The 15,657-nt window shown below is 34.2% G+C and overlaps 3 protein-coding genes, 1 long non-coding RNA gene and 1 pseudogene across 11 annotated transcripts; 4 read left to right on the top strand and 1 right to left on the bottom strand.

The window, feature by feature from the left end:
- Nucleotides 1-221: 221 nt before the first annotated feature.
- Nucleotides 222-2,554, top strand: LOC111302953 (histidine-containing phosphotransfer protein 4-like). Its single transcript, XM_089742475.1, has 6 exons — nucleotides 222-545; nucleotides 1,029-1,159; nucleotides 1,283-1,351; nucleotides 1,440-1,511; nucleotides 1,625-1,697; nucleotides 1,789-2,554. The coding sequence occupies exons 1-6, from the start codon at nucleotides 381-383 to the stop codon at nucleotides 1,822-1,824; spliced, it is 546 nt and encodes a 181-aa protein (XP_089598601.1). The 5' UTR covers nucleotides 222-380; the 3' UTR covers nucleotides 1,825-2,554.
- Nucleotides 2,555-3,748: 1,194 nt separating this feature from the next.
- Nucleotides 3,749-6,872, top strand: LOC111302952 (uncharacterized). Of its 3 annotated transcripts, none has more exons than XM_089741984.1 (6): nucleotides 3,749-4,225; nucleotides 4,319-5,002; nucleotides 5,412-5,668; nucleotides 5,786-5,936; nucleotides 6,264-6,328; nucleotides 6,428-6,872. In XM_089741984.1, the coding sequence occupies exons 2-6, from the start codon at nucleotides 4,476-4,478 to the stop codon at nucleotides 6,478-6,480; spliced, it is 1,053 nt and encodes a 350-aa protein (XP_089598110.1). In that variant the 5' UTR covers nucleotides 3,749-4,225; nucleotides 4,319-4,475; the 3' UTR covers nucleotides 6,481-6,872. The 3 variants fall into 3 exon arrangements, with proteins under 3 accessions (XP_089598110.1, XP_022754608.2, XP_022754609.2); XM_022898873.2 differs by having other exon boundaries at nucleotides 3,749-4,091; XM_022898874.2 differs by having other exon boundaries at nucleotides 3,749-4,039.
- Nucleotides 6,873-7,499: 627 nt separating this feature from the next.
- On the top strand, nucleotides 7,500-9,202 carry LOC111302954 (mitochondrial import inner membrane translocase subunit TIM17-2 pseudogene; annotated as a pseudogene). The gene is made up of 2 exons (XR_016326550.1): nucleotides 7,500-7,697; nucleotides 8,213-9,202. The product of XR_016326550.1 is annotated as a mitochondrial import inner membrane translocase subunit TIM17-2 pseudogene (transcript).
- A 1,546-nt stretch (nucleotides 9,203-10,748) lies between these two features.
- LOC111302955 (amino acid permease 8-like) lies at nucleotides 10,749-15,500 on the top strand. 5 transcript variants are annotated; one of them, XM_022898878.2, is made up of 8 exons: nucleotides 10,749-11,116; nucleotides 12,290-12,523; nucleotides 12,627-12,720; nucleotides 12,825-13,042; nucleotides 13,450-13,589; nucleotides 13,691-13,918; nucleotides 14,015-14,121; nucleotides 14,271-14,557. In XM_022898878.2, exons 1-8 carry the CDS (start codon nucleotides 11,002-11,004, stop codon nucleotides 14,311-14,313), a joined length of 1,179 nt encoding a protein of 392 aa, XP_022754613.2. In that variant the 5' UTR covers nucleotides 10,749-11,001; the 3' UTR covers nucleotides 14,314-14,557. The 5 variants fall into 5 exon arrangements, with proteins under 5 accessions (XP_022754613.2, XP_089598112.1, XP_089598111.1 ...); XM_089741986.1 differs by having other exon boundaries at nucleotides 10,751-11,116; nucleotides 13,691-14,121; XM_022898877.2 differs by having other exon boundaries at nucleotides 10,823-11,116; nucleotides 14,015-15,500.
- On the bottom strand, nucleotides 13,027-13,865 carry LOC149515401 (uncharacterized). Its single transcript, XR_016326552.1, has 3 exons — nucleotides 13,759-13,865; nucleotides 13,474-13,566; nucleotides 13,027-13,153 (listed from the first exon to the last, which is right to left on the bottom strand). It is a non-coding gene; the product is annotated as an uncharacterized LOC149515401 (long non-coding RNA).
- Nucleotides 15,501-15,657: the final 157 nt, after the last annotated feature.

Below are 15,657 nucleotides of genomic sequence, written 5' to 3' on the forward strand. Positions count from 1 at the left end.
TATATTTATAATTTTTTAAATATATGATAGGAAAATTTTTCATCACGACGTGAATATCATTAATTGAATTTTAAAAAATTCAATTGTTTTTAACACCTTTAAATTCCTCACCATACATTTAAATAAAGCATTAGTAAACATGAATTTTTTGTGAAATCTTTATTGCAACAGAAAAATATTTTTTTAATCAGAACATCAAAATCTAAACGGATTACCAATTTGATAATCGTTTGACACGTAAGCTCCTTATTTTTTTTGTGGGCCTATGATTCTCCCTCTTGTCATATTTGGCCATGCTTCTTTCTCCCTTCCTTACCACAGGGTTTAGCCGTATATTATAAATACAAAGGCATACCCTTGAAATTGAACACAGCTCCACAATGTATCAAATTCCTTATAAAGCAATGCTACCAATCATTGACATATCAGATTTTACCACTTTTTTTTTTTTTTTTTTTTACGAAGGAAAGAAAAGGAAAGCAAGGAAGGACATGAAGCGCTTGCAACACCAAGTTGCCTGCATAAGAAGGTCCTTCTTTGATCAGGTCCTATCTCTCTCATTTTCATTTTTCATTTACTAGTTTACCAAAACATCGTTGCTTTTTCTTTACTTTAGCCTTTAGATCGTCAACATGTAAAAAAAAAACACTTTTTTTAGGTTTGTTCCTCTATTTCTCTTTTTCATTTTCTTGGAAATTAGTCAATGGGCATAACTATATATCTTGAATTTTTTTTTTTTTAACAAAAGAGACGACATGAGTCGATGATAGAAAACATTACAAAACAAATTTACATGAATTAACTAAATTAAATTTGAGACACTTCAAGCTTTTTCAAAAATAAACAATCCAATGGTATGAAAAAAAAACATCTTGACGCAAAAAAGTGTGGCAACGTTTCCAAATTCCAACTCAATATATTTCATAATCTTTTCTTTCGGAAAAATTTTCTACTTCTCTTTTCTTCTTTCCTATCCATAATTTTATTGCCAAATAAAGTAAAATGTGCATATTGAAGCGTAGTTGTAGGGGTACCTTGACGAGCAATTCATCCAGCTTGAGGAGTTACAAGATGATTCCAACCCTAATTTTGTACAAGAAATTGTTACACTATTTTACACTGACTCTGCAAGATTGATTCAGAATATCGAACAGGCACTGTAAGGGGAACAGTATTATATTACCACACTAACCATCAATATGATTATGATTACTGTGACACATAATTTGCAGCTGCAAACTAGTTTCCTTCTTATCGGAAATATATTAATCCATGCATGCAGGAACAGTAAGACTATCGACTATAGAAAACTGGATGATTACATGCACCAATTCAAAGGTAGCAGCTCCAGGCAAACTCTTAAAATACCAAAATTAAAAAAGAAAATGTTAATTGTTTCTCTGAGTTACTTGGTTATGTTGTCTGTAATTTTCTTGAAGCATAGGAGCTAAAAGGGTGATTGATGATTGCACAGTGTTCACAGAATTCTGCAGTGCAGAAAATGCTGATGGGTATTTTTCTTTTCTTCAAAACTTACTTACATATATATTGGTAAATACTTCTGGTAGCCGAAATTAAATTGGCAAACGCTTTCTGATGTGAATTCACAATCTTGATTTTGTAGATGCATTAGGACTTTTCAACAAGTCAAGCAAGAGTATGCCATCCTGAGGAGGAAGCTCGAAGTTTACTTTCAGGTCTTACATTTTGATCTCTTCTATTATTTGTATCAATACCAGCATGTTTGAAATTTCTGATTAAGCGAGTAATTGCTTGGTTTTTATTCAGATGGTGAGACAGGCTTCAGTTGCACACACAGCATGAGGTTCCCTGTTAGGTGCTGAAATGGAGATATACTGCTATCACTAAAATTAGTACATTACTGCGGAAACAATGATATGTTGTAAATGATGTATGAGTAATTATATCATGAATATCTAAATATTACCAAAAATAGTAACAATGATATGTCACTTTATATTTCCTACCGCTTTTGATCTAGTTGTTTCCCCTCCACCAGCCCGAACTCTTTCCTTTCTTTGGTGGGTTGGCAGGAAGTGCATCACACACTTTATTGAAAGTCGCCGGTCTTAGTGGCCTGATCTCAAGTTCCAAATGGGTGAAAGTTCATGGTCTTCCCCGCACTTTGAAGTCGAAAGGAAATGAAGGGTTCAGGTTGGAGTGGTGGTTTGTCAAATTCAACTATTGAAATTCGATCTATACTTAAAGGATTTGGATTTGGAAGCCTTGGGCTTTGATTGCTGGAAAGACAGCCCTCAGATTTCCCCATTTGAATCTGCTTACATGATTATAGTATTGCGGAATTATTTTCTGGGCCCAAATTTGAATAATGACTGGAGAGCAGAGGGAAAATGACGAAAGAAAATAGAATAATATATAATACAAATCCAATCAACACTTACAAGCTATAGAAAGAAGAATCTCACACAGTGTTTGTCTTGTACCTGGTTTGGTGAATCATCAGAGTGTTGAGAAGACCGATTGAGCAATCATTTACCAGTGAAAAAAATCACATGCTTTCTTTTAAATCACAGCCACATCTATTTTCTTTCAGTTATTGATGTAAATATATAAAACATCAAAGAATTTTCTTCCTAAAAATCATAGTACATGATGATTAATATAGCAGATACAATTAATTTTACAGGTGCCAAAATGAAGTGATACTTGAAAGATTTTAAGATATTGGCTGCTAATTAGCAGCAGGCAAACTTGTAATGATAATAACGATCAAGAAGTAAAGAGAAGAAAAGGGAGGAATAAAGCAAAAAAGGTCCAAAAAGGCTCCTCTAAAGTGAAGTTGGGAATTATCAGGGCAGGCAGTGACCGATCATATCTTAGTAAGTGGGATGTTATGGCTCCACCACCATTACAGATGATGAGCACAAAAGGGTTAGTTGTTCTGCTAATAATGATGACCAAGACTTTAGTTTTTCCTTTTTCCCAATATTCATTGAACATTTCCATTGCCTACTTTGAAAAGAAGAAAAAATATATACCAACTTCAAAATAACCTAATTGTCCGAAATGCTAAACCCATCAAAGCAAAGGTAGCTAGGCTTCTCCACCCATCCATGATACGCCGATTGCAGAAAGCATGCCTGAAAGAGTTTGAGTCCACAATTTAATAATGAGTGCAACCAAGGCATTGTAAAAATATAATTCTCACTTTGAGTTCTCTTTTAAAATCAGCACCTATAATCGGGAGATTTTAGTTTTCAGTTCAACAATGTGGGAGAAGTTGACTCAGTTTACTTCCTAGTGGACAAATTGTAGTGAAAGGTTGACAAGAGATATGGATACAGCACATGGTTTTTTCCTTTCTTCATTCGGATGAATCCTAGTCCTATGCCGTGGAAAGCATTTGATTATCACACTTAACTCTTTCTCGTTTGCGATTGCCAATGATTATAGACCAGCTAACTAGACAGACACCTTTCCAAAATTCATAAATCAGTATAGTATTAGGATAAGAGGTATTAATGTGGAGAATATAAATAAGGAGACAGGGCTTTTCCCTGTTTTTAACAAGGTTTATTGCCTCTTTTATACCCAGAAAAGAGAAGTATATCCATAGTTTTATACAAAAAAGAAAAAAACAAGCAATCAGCTTAATACAGCAGATGAAAATTGAAAAATGTTAGAGGATATTCTGTTTAATTTTTATGTATATACTCGAACGTATAAATGTATGTATCAAGTTTGCATTATCAATGGAAAAGAACAACAATGCTGTCCTTATCATGTGCCAAAGCCTAGGATAAACATCATAAGTGTCAAGGCTAGCATTTGCTTCTTGACAAAAGAAGAACAACAGCGTTGTCTTGTCTAGCTTATGCATCAAAGTTCATTACCACCAATTCTATTATGTGCAAGCTGTTGCGTGTCTCATTTTCTATTTTCCATTTCTAGTTTTGTGGAGGGAAAGAAATCTCTCTGCTGCAGTTTCTTATTGCCTGTCTATGCTCAGTCTCAAGAGGAAACTTGAAGAGAAAACTTGAAAGAAGTCAAAGAGCCAGTTAGCTATATTTTCCCCAAAAGCTTGCCATATATCACCAAGTTTTTTCAGAGTATTTGGTTTAGTTGTGGTTGCTAGATTTGTCTTGTTGTCCTTTAACTTGGAAAGCAGCAAAATTCATATGTAGGATGGAAGTAACTAGATTTTTTAGGTGGCTGTTGTTTTGTAGATTGCTCTAGCCTTTAGGTAGACACAAGTAGGCATAACTAAAAACATTCTATGGGGCTTCTGCTTTTACTAATCCTATTTCCTTTTTGCAATCATTTTGTTTTCCTGCAGTTCACTTATCCACTTGATTCCAGTAAGCATGTTGATTGAAGTTCTGTACCCTTTGCCTCCAGTGAACTAAGCTTGTTTTCTAAGAACCAAAATATAGTTTCTTTGTGCAACCAGCCAGGATCTCTTTCATTTTCCCTTCGTACGGTGGCTGAATAAGATGGAGGAATATCCTCAGTTGCTGAATCTAAATCCTATGAGCAATGAATGGCTTGTAATTCATAAAGTCTCACCGGACAGAAAGTTGGAGTTGAGGCTTGGTCCTCCAGGAGAATTCCTTGGCTACAACAAGAAGACAACTCATGGAACAAAGAGATCTTTCCAACACACAGCAGAAACAAAAAGAGGAGGGAAAGACCGATCGAGAGATACTAGTGAAAATCAATGCCAAAAGATTTCATGTATTGAGAAAACAGGTGATACAGTGAATTGTACTAAAACTCCATGGTCCTCTGGCTCTACACCATATTTTGCCTTTCAGACAGACACCAAGAATGAGTCACAACATTCAAAGGCTTCATTTTTCCAAAACTCACCAATCTCCAAGATGCTTGCTGTCGTGACCGAGGACTTTTCACAGCCATGTAGCTCTAGGATGGCTGAGCTTCAGTTTCCTGGTAGGAAGGCATGTTCTAGTCTTGCTACTGCTGATGCAGATACCACTACAAACAATACCTCAAATAAAAGGTCGTTATGCTTTAACTTTTGATACTTTGCTTGCATTAGTGAAAATATGCTTTCATTTGTTAACATTTAAGAAGGGTCATTTTAAAATTTAGTTCATAACAAAAAGCTAGAGAATATTATTCTGATCTTTAAATAAGGATAAAAGAAAACTGTATTTTCTTAGTGAAAATGAGAACCTATTTAAATGTCAATAACTTTCCACAAAATGGCACCAACGATTTGTTCAAGTGGATGAGCATGTTTTGATTGAAGCATGCCTGGGAAGGGAAAGTTGTTTCTGTGGTTTGTTTTGAATGGTAATAGATGCAGTCAAACTTTTTTTGTTATAAAATTGTATTGCTAAGCCCCTTGCCACAGAAGCTAGATCATTTTTCTTATCTGCTCCTCTTACTGCCTTAAAATGTAGCAGATATTCCCCAGTTGTTGGGTGGCCTCCAATTCGGTCATTCAGGAAAAATCTTGCAAGCAACAGCTTGTCCAAACCAGCTTCTGACTCACCAAATGAAACGGACAATGGAGGAAAACCAGAAAATTCCAATACTCAGTTGTTCATAAAGATCAACATGGAAGGAATCCCTATTGGAAGGAAAGTGAATCTTAGCGCCTATAATAGCTATGAGGAACTCTCACTTGCTATAGATGAGCTATTCAGTGGTCTGCTTGCAGGTTGTCTACAAACCTGATAATATATACTAAATGTTCCACTTCATTATTTGCTCACTTTTTCTTAATATCTTACATTATGTTAGTTTAAGCTGACCGGCTTGTTACAATCATATCTAGCTCAAAAAGATTCTTCTGCCACCCAAAACGAAAACAAGATTGAGGAATTAACAAAAGCGGATGCAGATTCATTTGCTGGAAGTGGGGAATATACTTTAATTTATGAAGATGATGAAGGAGACAGGATGCTTGTTGGGGATGTCCCATGGCAGTAAGCATTTTTCTCTTTATTACTCTTTAGATTATAGCATCAGCTTACACAAATTAAATTCTTACAAATGAAATTTTCAACTGCCTTCCAAGTGTAAAAACAACTTTTTTTCAGGATGAAAACTTGCTGGCATACAATCTGTAATTCAGTATTTAAAAAAAAAAAAACAGCTTTAAGTATGATATGCTATCAATGATTGTTGAAGCTACCTTTACTTAAACTTGCCATACTCGTTGAATCAAATTATAAATTCTTGATTTCCTTTTATGACAATTGATCTTGTTTTTTGTCGCAATAATCTTGATCCTGGAGTTCACCTTTTGGCAGCATGTTTGTTTCTACTGCAAAGAGGCTGCATGTATTAAAGAGTTCTGCACTTTCAACTCTACGAAGTAAGTTGTACCTTTTTTTCATTAATAGTTACAAAAGTGACAATTATCTATTTCTGTTAGCCGACTTTCTAAGAACTTTGGGGAATTTGCTGCTTTCAGTTGGTAGCAATGAGAAAGAAAGGACACCACCTGATCCTGCATTCCATATATGAAGAGGACTTTTGAGTGGGGAGTTTTCTAATCTTCAAGTGGAGAAGTTGTGGTGGCACAAAGTTCAAATTTGGGTTCAAAACTTCAAATCTATCATTTGCAATCGTTTCATGAAAAATTGGTATATCATTTGGACGGTTCTTCTGAGTTCTGAGCGATGATATTCATAGAATAAGTTTGTGCTGGATTGCCTGAGATGTACTTGTATTTCCACTTTATGTTCCTCGTTCTTTTTGCTCTTTTAGAGGTCAACTAGGTATTTTTGGAAATGAAACTTGATAGGACTTGATGATCTCTTTAAATGCTTGTTGTTTGACTTAGATTTGGTCTTACGATGTTTATAATTTTTTTTTTTCTTTTCTGAAATGAAAAGAGTATCAATGTTTCCTGATGATTGAGAAAGGAATTCATTCAAACTAACCAAAGTCCAACCCTAAAGAGAACAAAGTAAAGAATGCTAAAGAAAAAAATAAGGGAAAATAATCCAAATTCTTTTTCATTTCTTATAAATATTGTTGCTGTAAATGTTTATGATAAAACCATTTCTGAAATTTAAGAGTAAAAGATTTGGATGGAATTCACTGATGATCACTTGCATCAGTAAAAGAAGCAAAGGGAAATAAGTAGTTGACACCATCAATTTCTCTCAGATTGAAAGGTGTAAAATATATGAGCTTATTTTTTAACTTAAAATTATCTCAATCATAATTATTAAAATTAAAAATTCAATACTTTATCAATAAGTCGAATAATTTTTGAAAAATATGGGTTTATTTTCACAATCTTTTGATGCCCCAATTACAAGTATTATAGTAATTGTTGAATGGATGAATAAATAAGAAAAAGCCATCAATTTAATGAACTAAATTTATGTTATATAATAATGTATGTAAGTAATCTATATATAATAATATTATATTTTGAGAAAAGGTGAAATGCATTTTTTCTTTTAATAAAATTACGATAAGCCTATAAAGAGGACCGACATAAAAGCCCAAAAACAAAGGCCTTCAATTGGCGCAGCCTATTTCTACAACATGGACAGAGAGAACCCAATTCCGAAAGGAAAAAATGCGTTTGCCTTCCCAAAGCTTCCGGCCTTCTAGGGTTTACTGATATTTTCTTTTCCTCTCTACTTGTTTCATAAATAATTAAAATTTGTGCAAAAGATCCCTCTTTTCGCTCGAGACCTCAAGTTTTCTCGCAGATCGCCACCAAGGTAAAAGAAAATTCGATAATTTCATTTTTGCAAAACATTAAAGTTACTTCTTTTCTTTTTCCCAAATATTTCCGGGTTACGTATGGACTGATTGTTATCCATCTGAAAAATGACGTTTTTCTGGCGTTTTATTCTGTTCTTTTTTTTTTTTTCATGGGCTTTTAGCTTGGATCGCTGTTGTGATTGTTTTCTTTGAAAAAAAATTTATATAACTTGAAATTAGCTGGTGAGTGGTGTTCTTAGAAAAGAAAAAGAAGAGTGTCCCAAAAACATGCATGTATATCTGTCTCTCACAAATTTTTGCATTTATTAAGTTTTTATGTCTTCCTATGTTGGTTTTACGTGGTTTTTTGGGTCATTGAAGTTGGTAAATAACGTAAGTTTGTTGCAATCAAACTGATTAACAGTTCGTTGAAATTTTTGCTCTAATGCTTTTAATTTGTTTTTTGGAATAATTCTTGTTGTTTGTGGAATTTTGAGTTTTTTTTTTTTATTTTACGGGTGAATTTTTGCAGGGAATTTTGAAACTTGGGGGTGTTTTTAATAGAAAAGACACTATCTTTGTGAACCATGGGTACCCCAGAAACTTCTCGAGAGCCATGCCCCGATCGAATTCTTGATGATATTGGTGGTGCTTTTGGTATGGGCGCTGTTGGAGGTGCATTGTTCCACTTCTTGAAAGGCACGTATAACTCCCCTAGTGGTGCTAGGTTGAATGGAGGAACTCAAGCAATGCGTATGAATGCCCCTCGTGTTGGTGGTAGTTTTGCTGTTTGGGGTGGCCTTTTTTCCACTTTTGATTGCACTATGGTGTACGTCCGACAGAAAGAAGATCCGTGGAACTCGATTATAGCTGGTGCTGCCACTGGAGGGTTTCTTTCAATGCGTCAAGGACTTGGTGCTGCTTCCAGATCAGCATTGTTTGGTGGGGTTTTGCTTGCTTTGATTGAAGGAGCTGGGATCATGTTGAATAAATTTCTCAGTCAGCCACAGATGCCTATGATGATTGAAGAGCCAGCACCGAATGTAGCTGGTGTGCCTGGATTTCCAATGGGGCAATTGCCAAACCAAGCCCCTGTATCAGTTGACGGTTCGAGACAGGGCTCACCTTCATCAACCTCATCATCTGCTTCCTCATCTAATTCTTCCTCTTCATGGTTTGGAGGCCTTTTTGGTGGTGGAAAGAAGCAGGAATCAGCAACAGGCAGTGGAAGTAAGACAGAGGTTTTGGAGGGCTTTGATGCTCCTCCCGTGCCATCATTTGAATACAAATGAAGTGGTCGCTAGCCATTTTGTCACCGTTAGCAGCAGAGCCCAAACTTCTTTCTTTTTTTTTTGGGGGGGGGAGCACTTTGAAGTGTTTGAACTTATTCAGCGTGCACTTTATAATTACATTGAAGCAATAGTAGTTATTTTCTGATTTATTCTTCTTTCCCCATTTAAACCTTCATGTATGTATAGCTGTTTCTCTTCAATCAATTGGATCTCTAGCTTTTCAGAGGTTATGCTAGAATTTTACTTCTTTATGCAAGGTGCTTGTTTAAACATTAGGCAGTATCATTGCATTTCATACAGAAATATAATATACTCGGTTTTATATTGGCATGTTGTTATTGTTCTAGTCATTTTTCTTTCTATTGTTTAACGCAGTCTTAAAAGCATTTAGTTAGGTGCCTGGTATGGAGTGTTTTTGAGAATATGTTTTATGTCATTGAATGTACATTCACAATTGTGGATATGAATCGGCACTTGTGAGAAGCCAAAGATGTTTTATTATGTCCTTAACTCCTTGACCTAATGATGAAAGAGCTTTTAAGAGAACATACAGATTTTGTTTTCGAAATAAGATTTCCTTCCCCTTCCTATTCTTATACAAAATAAAAGATTTCCTTCTCCTTCCTATTCTTATGCAAAATGAAATCATTGAGTTAGTTACTCAGGATAAGGTCTCAGACGCGTTTGTATAATCGTGCGATGTCTTGGAGTAACACTGTAACGGCGGGCCACCCGTGGCGGGTTCCCAAGCCGAATCTTCTGTGGGTATTGGGCCTCCCTGGGCCCAATTTCTAATATGAAACATATCTTTGGGTCATCCGGTTGGCTATGAGCCCGTGGGCCTATGAGGTGCTGCGTATGCTGCTTTGCATTTTCTTGGTTAGCTGGTTTTCTTTTTTTTCTTTTTACTTGGCTTTTCTTAATTGTACAAGAAAATAAAAAATTCTAATGCTTCTTGCTTGCAGAAAATGAGCAACGAGAAAGTAGAGAGACAACCTTGCAAATATGAAAAATGCCACCTTAATTTTTAGCTAAAGCAACGTTTACATGTGCGACATGACCCAGCAGAACATATGATTCAATATGCCTTGAAGTATACAGCAAGGAGTAGGGGAACAATGAGAAGAAAAACCCCTCAAAATGGAGGCAATAAGTTTTATCCGGTTTCCCTTGACTACAAACAAAGCATCGCATCGGCAACTGTAATTCTCCACTTGGGCAAAATTAAAGCAGCTTCGGGGCATATGCAACAAAAAGAAGTCCTTTGAGATTTGACGTTGATTGAAAATGTAAAAAGCTAACAGGATATATTCTAAGGTATATATGAACACTCTTTTAGGATTTGTTCTAAATAAAGATGATAGGCAAATACGAGTTTCCAAAGGAAACGGTTTTGTCCTGTTATCCCAAGATTATATGAAATCGTTTTTTAACATAAACCTTTTTTTTTTTATTTAAATCAAGTCACATAATTATATTATTAAAAATTATTCATTTATTGCTAAAATAATTAATAATTTATTAAAATAAATATTTATTATTTAGTTATCACATGTAATATGTAATAAATAATTAATATTTTTTAATAATATAATTATAAGACATAATTTGAATAAAAATAATATAGACTAAAGTGAAGTAACCATTTGGTATACTAACTTTCTGCCTTATGTTAAGACATTAACAGCACGACATTGTTAGCATGTTCGAGGCCATTGCTTCTCAAAGAGTAAGATGAGCATAAATAGGAGATTAGGTGATCTTTTCTATTTAGGAGTGTTTTGTTTTGCTTTCTCTTTGTATGTTAGCCTTTGCTCCCTTGATCTCAGTGGCAAATACCTCTGCATCCACCTATCAAACAAAGAAACGCCATTTTATTAGGCTCTCACGATTGGAATTAAACCAACTTGTACAGTAAGTATCTTGTAGTAACTATCTTGGCTTCATGTTTTTCTTGAATAGTCCAAAATTCTCTTACACAAGTTGAAAAAGCAATGTTAAAGTAGAGTCGTAGAGAGAAATTAAGAAGATGCAGATCAGTGTTCTAGATCAAGAAATTCAGCATGAGATATGTGAAACTGGTTTGGATGGTGACAAAGCTGGAGATGGTGAGTTTGATGATGATGGAAAACCAAGAAGAACAGGTGCTCTTTCTCTCTCTCACGCACATAAACTTCAACTCCTTCCTGAATCTCATGAATACCCACGTACATTTCAATAATTTCATAACCCATCTGACGACTGTTAAAAGCAGAACAAGTAGATGTGAATGTAAATTTTTTAGGCATCATTATTATTTCATTAAAGATTTTACCGTTCATAATCGATTCGATGGGTTCTTATTTGTCCTCTGTCGTTTGCTGGAAGGAAGCACTAGACTACTAGTTGCAACCACATTTCCAACAGCCTTTTTTCACTAGCTTCCTAAGTGCACTGCAGTATTTCGATTCTTGTGCGCATATATCCTCTTTCCATCCATGAGAAATGATCCCATTGAATCGATCGGAGGGAATAAAGCTGTGTTTGTCATAATTGCCGTGGTTATTCTCTCAAGACCAATCCCCTAAGAGGCTGAGACGAACCATAATGAATTAGAGTTAATTACATTTTTATATTTAAACTTTAAAAAATATGTATAAATTGATATCTTAAAAAATAAAATATATAATTTTTATCTTACACTTTTAAATAATATATCATTTTAATTTAATTTTTAATATTATTAACTTAACTCGATTATATGATTTTTAATTAATATAATTTTGTTATATACATATATATTATTTGTTATATGAAAGTCTTAGATATTTTGTAAAAATCTTTGTGTTGACATCACATGACAAAAAATTATTGATCAATTCGGGATAATTTTTTACGGTTCAAGTAAAATATATATTTTTAATTTATATTAAAAAAAATATTGACAATAAGTGTGATGAACACATAACTTAATAATATATGTGAAATGTTATATATATAAATTGATATGGTTAATAAGATTAAAGTTTGAATTAATATAATACATATATGAGATGCAAATTATACATTTTATTTTTTTAAGTATCAATTTATATATATTTTTTTAAATTCAAGTATCAAAATAGTAATTAATTAAATCTACCCATCTAATCGGAAAGCATTGGAGATACTCACAAGAGAAAATCTTGACAAGAACAGCAGAACAATTGTGAAGATATATGCAAGCAATTTGGAAAACCAGCAAACAGAGCCTGAAATTTTCTTGGCTCGGGCACATATATGTTTTCCGTACCAGAAATGATTGCTACTTGACCATTCATGTAAAATATGATGTGCAGGGACAGTATGGACCGCAAGTGCACATATAATAACAGCGGTCATAGGTTCGGGTGTTCTCTCCCTGAGCTGGGCTATGGCGCAGCTAGGATGGATCGCTGGGGTTGGCACTCTCTTACTATTCTCATGCATCGCATATTACACCTCCAGTCTCTTAGCAGATTGTTACAGGTCTTCAAACTCAAACTATGGAAAGAGAAATTACTCCTACATGGAGGCTGTCAAAACCAACCTCGGTAATTTTTAGACATTGTACATTTAATTTCAGAATCTTAAACCTTTAATTAAAGAACTCGTGTCACAAAAATTTAACTTTGTTTTTATCATCAATTACGCTAGGTGGAATCAAGTACAATGCCTGTGGCTTTCTCCAATACACCTTCCTCAGTGGCATGTTAGTTGGTTATACCATTACAGCATCAATTAGCATGGTGTAAGCTATGGTTTAATATATTACAAATCAATAAAGTTTATAAGTTAGTTGTATATAACATTTTACACTACAAATTTATGCCGATAACAATGCCTGATTTCCAGAGCAATACGCAAATCAAATTGTTTTCGCAAGAATGGTCATGAGGATCCATGCGAGTTCTCCAATAATCCATACATGATTGCTCTAGGAATTGTTGAAATTTTCGTGTCTCAAATTCCAAACTTCCACAAGTTGTCATGGCTTTCCATCATTGCAGCAATTATGTCCTTTGGGTATGCGTTTACCGGAATGGGACTCGCTTTTGCAAAGATTATTTCAGGTAATACAATTATGTCAAATATTTATTTTTTATTTAGTAGTAAGGGATTTTTGAAATTTGTCCAATAAATCCTTCTCCGATCCGGTTCAAGCAAGCTTATCTACATGGTACCTAGTGAATTCATGAAAAATTACTTTTTTACAAACTCTTAACAGATTTAAACTCAGGTAAGATAACAATAAAAGGAAGATACTCTCTTTTATCATTTGAGTCTGACCATCCGTCGGTAAATATTTATATTTTTATGTCCCATACTTGCTAAACTTTCTGGTAGTAGTTTTTATGCATTTTATATCGTGTATAAGTCCAAAATGACAATCATGATCTTATTCAATTCTAGTTTAAGTAATTAATCAATGCAGAAATAGCATTTTCAATTACTGAAAAAAAGGCTACAATAAGTACAGGAAACGGAGCAAGAACCACTCTACCTGGAGTAGGAGTTCGGATAGACTCAACCGTAGCAGACAGGGTTTCGAGAATGTTTACAGCAGCTGGTAATATGGCATTTGCTTGTGCATATTCTAGCATTTTGATTGAAATCCAAGTAAGAAATATGATCAAAATCTTTGACTATGGCTTTATATATGAGTAAACAAGTTAATGTATCTGACCAGCATATTATTTTATCTTTCTGTGAACTTTCAGGATACTTTGAAGTCACCACCGCCTGAAAATAAGGAAATGAAGAAAGCTAACATGATAGGGATGTTTACATCAACCACTTTATACTTGTTATGTTGTTGCCTTGGCTATGCTGCGTTTGGGAACCATGCACCAGGTAACATGTTGACAGGGTTTGTATTTTACGAGCCGTTTTGGGTGGTTGATTTAGCCAATGTCTTCATTGTGGTACACCTTGTGGGAGCATATCAGGTTTATTTTCGTTCCATGCGTATAAAAATCCCAGTTGAGGATTTTTCATTTGCATGGATACTAATATTAATACGTCTTAGCATGGAATTTGGACAGGTAGTAGCTCAACCAGTATTTAAGGTGGTTGAATCATGGATTAGCTCGCGTTGGCCTGAATCATCTTTTGTAACAGAAGAGTACCCAATCAGCATTTCGAGCAAAAGGTTGGGTGTCAACTTATTAAGGCTAACTTGGAGAACATTATTTGTGGTGGTGGCAACACTCGTTGCCATGGCATTGCCTTTCTTTAATGACATAATTGCACTCCTTGGAGCCATCGGTTACTGGCCAATGACAGTCTATTTCCCTGTAGAAATGCACATTGCCCAAAAGAAGATCAAACAAGGAACAATTAGGTGGCTCAGCCTCCAGCTTTTGAACTTGGTATGCTTGCTTGTCTCACTGGCTGCTGCAGCTGGCGCCATTCAAGGGTTGAGTCATGCCTTCCAAACATCTAAGCCCTTCAAGTTTAAATATTAGCCCAAAACTTGAAAAAGATGTGATTACGGTCACATAGTTGTCAAGTCCTTCTCTTTTTTGTTAATACCTAGATGTTCAAGCCAGTATACTGTTCCATCGTCATTGCAACTGTAAACTAAACCTAGTAATTTTTGTATTCACATCTTATGTTAAACTCAAAATGAATAATCGAAACATAAACACGAAATGAATTATTAAATGTGTTAAAATCTTAAATATAACATGTTTATTATATATTTTATGTGATACACCAAGATTAATACATTTATAATTAATCTATTTAACACAACACAATACGATTATACATAATTAATGTGACTATTAACTTATTTGTATCTTTTTAAATTAAAAAATATTTTTATTAATAATATAACCTTAACATAAATAAAAATAAAATCATAACTTCATAATTCACAAATATAATAATAATAATGTTCACAATCCGTAACATATGTTTAAAATTAAAATTTTCAAATATTATCTATCAACAATAGCAAACAAATATTTGGAATTGCATGCCAGGTCTACAATAACAACAAACAAGTTATATAATCCTTATATGTAATCTTTACAATCTCAAAGTTTGAAAATTTGAAGATTTTAAGATTGTAAACAGCTTGGAGAAGAAGGTATTGGCTTATGTAACCCCCCACCTAGAGTTGATCTTATAAATGCTAGTTAAACTCTAAGCAATATAATAAATATAAATAATAATTATTATTTAATAAATAATTTTAAATTATAAATAAATGAATATTCTAAGATAATAAATAAAATGATAAAATAAATTCTAAAAGATATTAAAATAATTCTGATTAAATAAGATTTCATTTTCCTTAAAAATACGGTTGTTCTTAATGATTAAAACTTGAAGTGTTAAAAAAAAAAAAAAAAAAAAAGAAACTTGAAAACTAGCGCTCCTCTTTTACCAGGATAAAGGTTTTACAAGGTAGTAGTCGTCCGTACAAGTGAATCTGCTTCGCCCTATGCCACGCCTTCAGCGAAGGAAGTTTTGCGCGTCCTTCGCTGCTGTTGCCCTCAGAAAGGTCATGAAGCCTACAAAGTGGGAAGCGACTTTGACATAACTCCACTTGTTTGCAGTGCCATTGCCACTTATCTATCCAATTACAAGCGCAGTAGGAAACGATTAAGAGGAATATGACAGCATAATTTACAAAATGTATGATTTAACATAGCTGTGGTGTCTCCGGGGAGCAAAA

Source organism: Durio zibethinus, chromosome 13 (genome assembly GCF_047325235.1).
Source record: "Durio zibethinus cultivar Kanyao isolate XHJ-2024 chromosome 13, ASM4732523v1, whole genome shotgun sequence".
Lineage (NCBI taxonomy): Eukaryota > Viridiplantae > Streptophyta > Magnoliopsida > Malvales > Malvaceae > Durio > Durio zibethinus.

Excerpts from the sequence above, each read along its gene's own strand:
- LOC111302955 (XM_089741985.1), top strand. The coding sequence starts at position 11,002 with ATGCAGATCAGTGTTCTAGATCAAGAAATTCAGCATGAGATATGTGAA. Across the intron at positions 12,524-12,626 it reads GGCTGTCAAAACCAACCTCG|GTGGAATCAAGTACAATGCC; the intron begins GTAATTTTTAGA and ends CAATTACGCTAG. Across the intron at positions 12,721-12,824 it reads ACAGCATCAATTAGCATGGT|AGCAATACGCAAATCAAATT; the intron begins GTAAGCTATGGT and ends CCTGATTTCCAG.
- LOC111302952 (XM_089741984.1), top strand. The coding sequence starts at position 4,476 with ATGGAGGAATATCCTCAGTTGCTGAATCTAAATCCTATGAGCAATGAA. Across the intron at positions 5,937-6,263 it reads GTTGGGGATGTCCCATGGCA|CATGTTTGTTTCTACTGCAA; the intron begins GTAAGCATTTTT and ends ACCTTTTGGCAG. Across the intron at positions 6,329-6,427 it reads TGCACTTTCAACTCTACGAA|TTGGTAGCAATGAGAAAGAA; the intron begins GTAAGTTGTACC and ends TGCTGCTTTCAG.
- LOC111302953 (XM_089742475.1), top strand. The coding sequence starts at position 381 with ATGTATCAAATTCCTTATAAAGCAATGCTACCAATCATTGACATATCA. Across the intron at positions 1,160-1,282 it reads CAGAATATCGAACAGGCACT|GAACAGTAAGACTATCGACT; the intron begins GTAAGGGGAACA and ends CCATGCATGCAG. Across the intron at positions 1,512-1,624 it reads AGTGCAGAAAATGCTGATGG|ATGCATTAGGACTTTTCAAC; the intron begins GTATTTTTCTTT and ends TTGATTTTGTAG.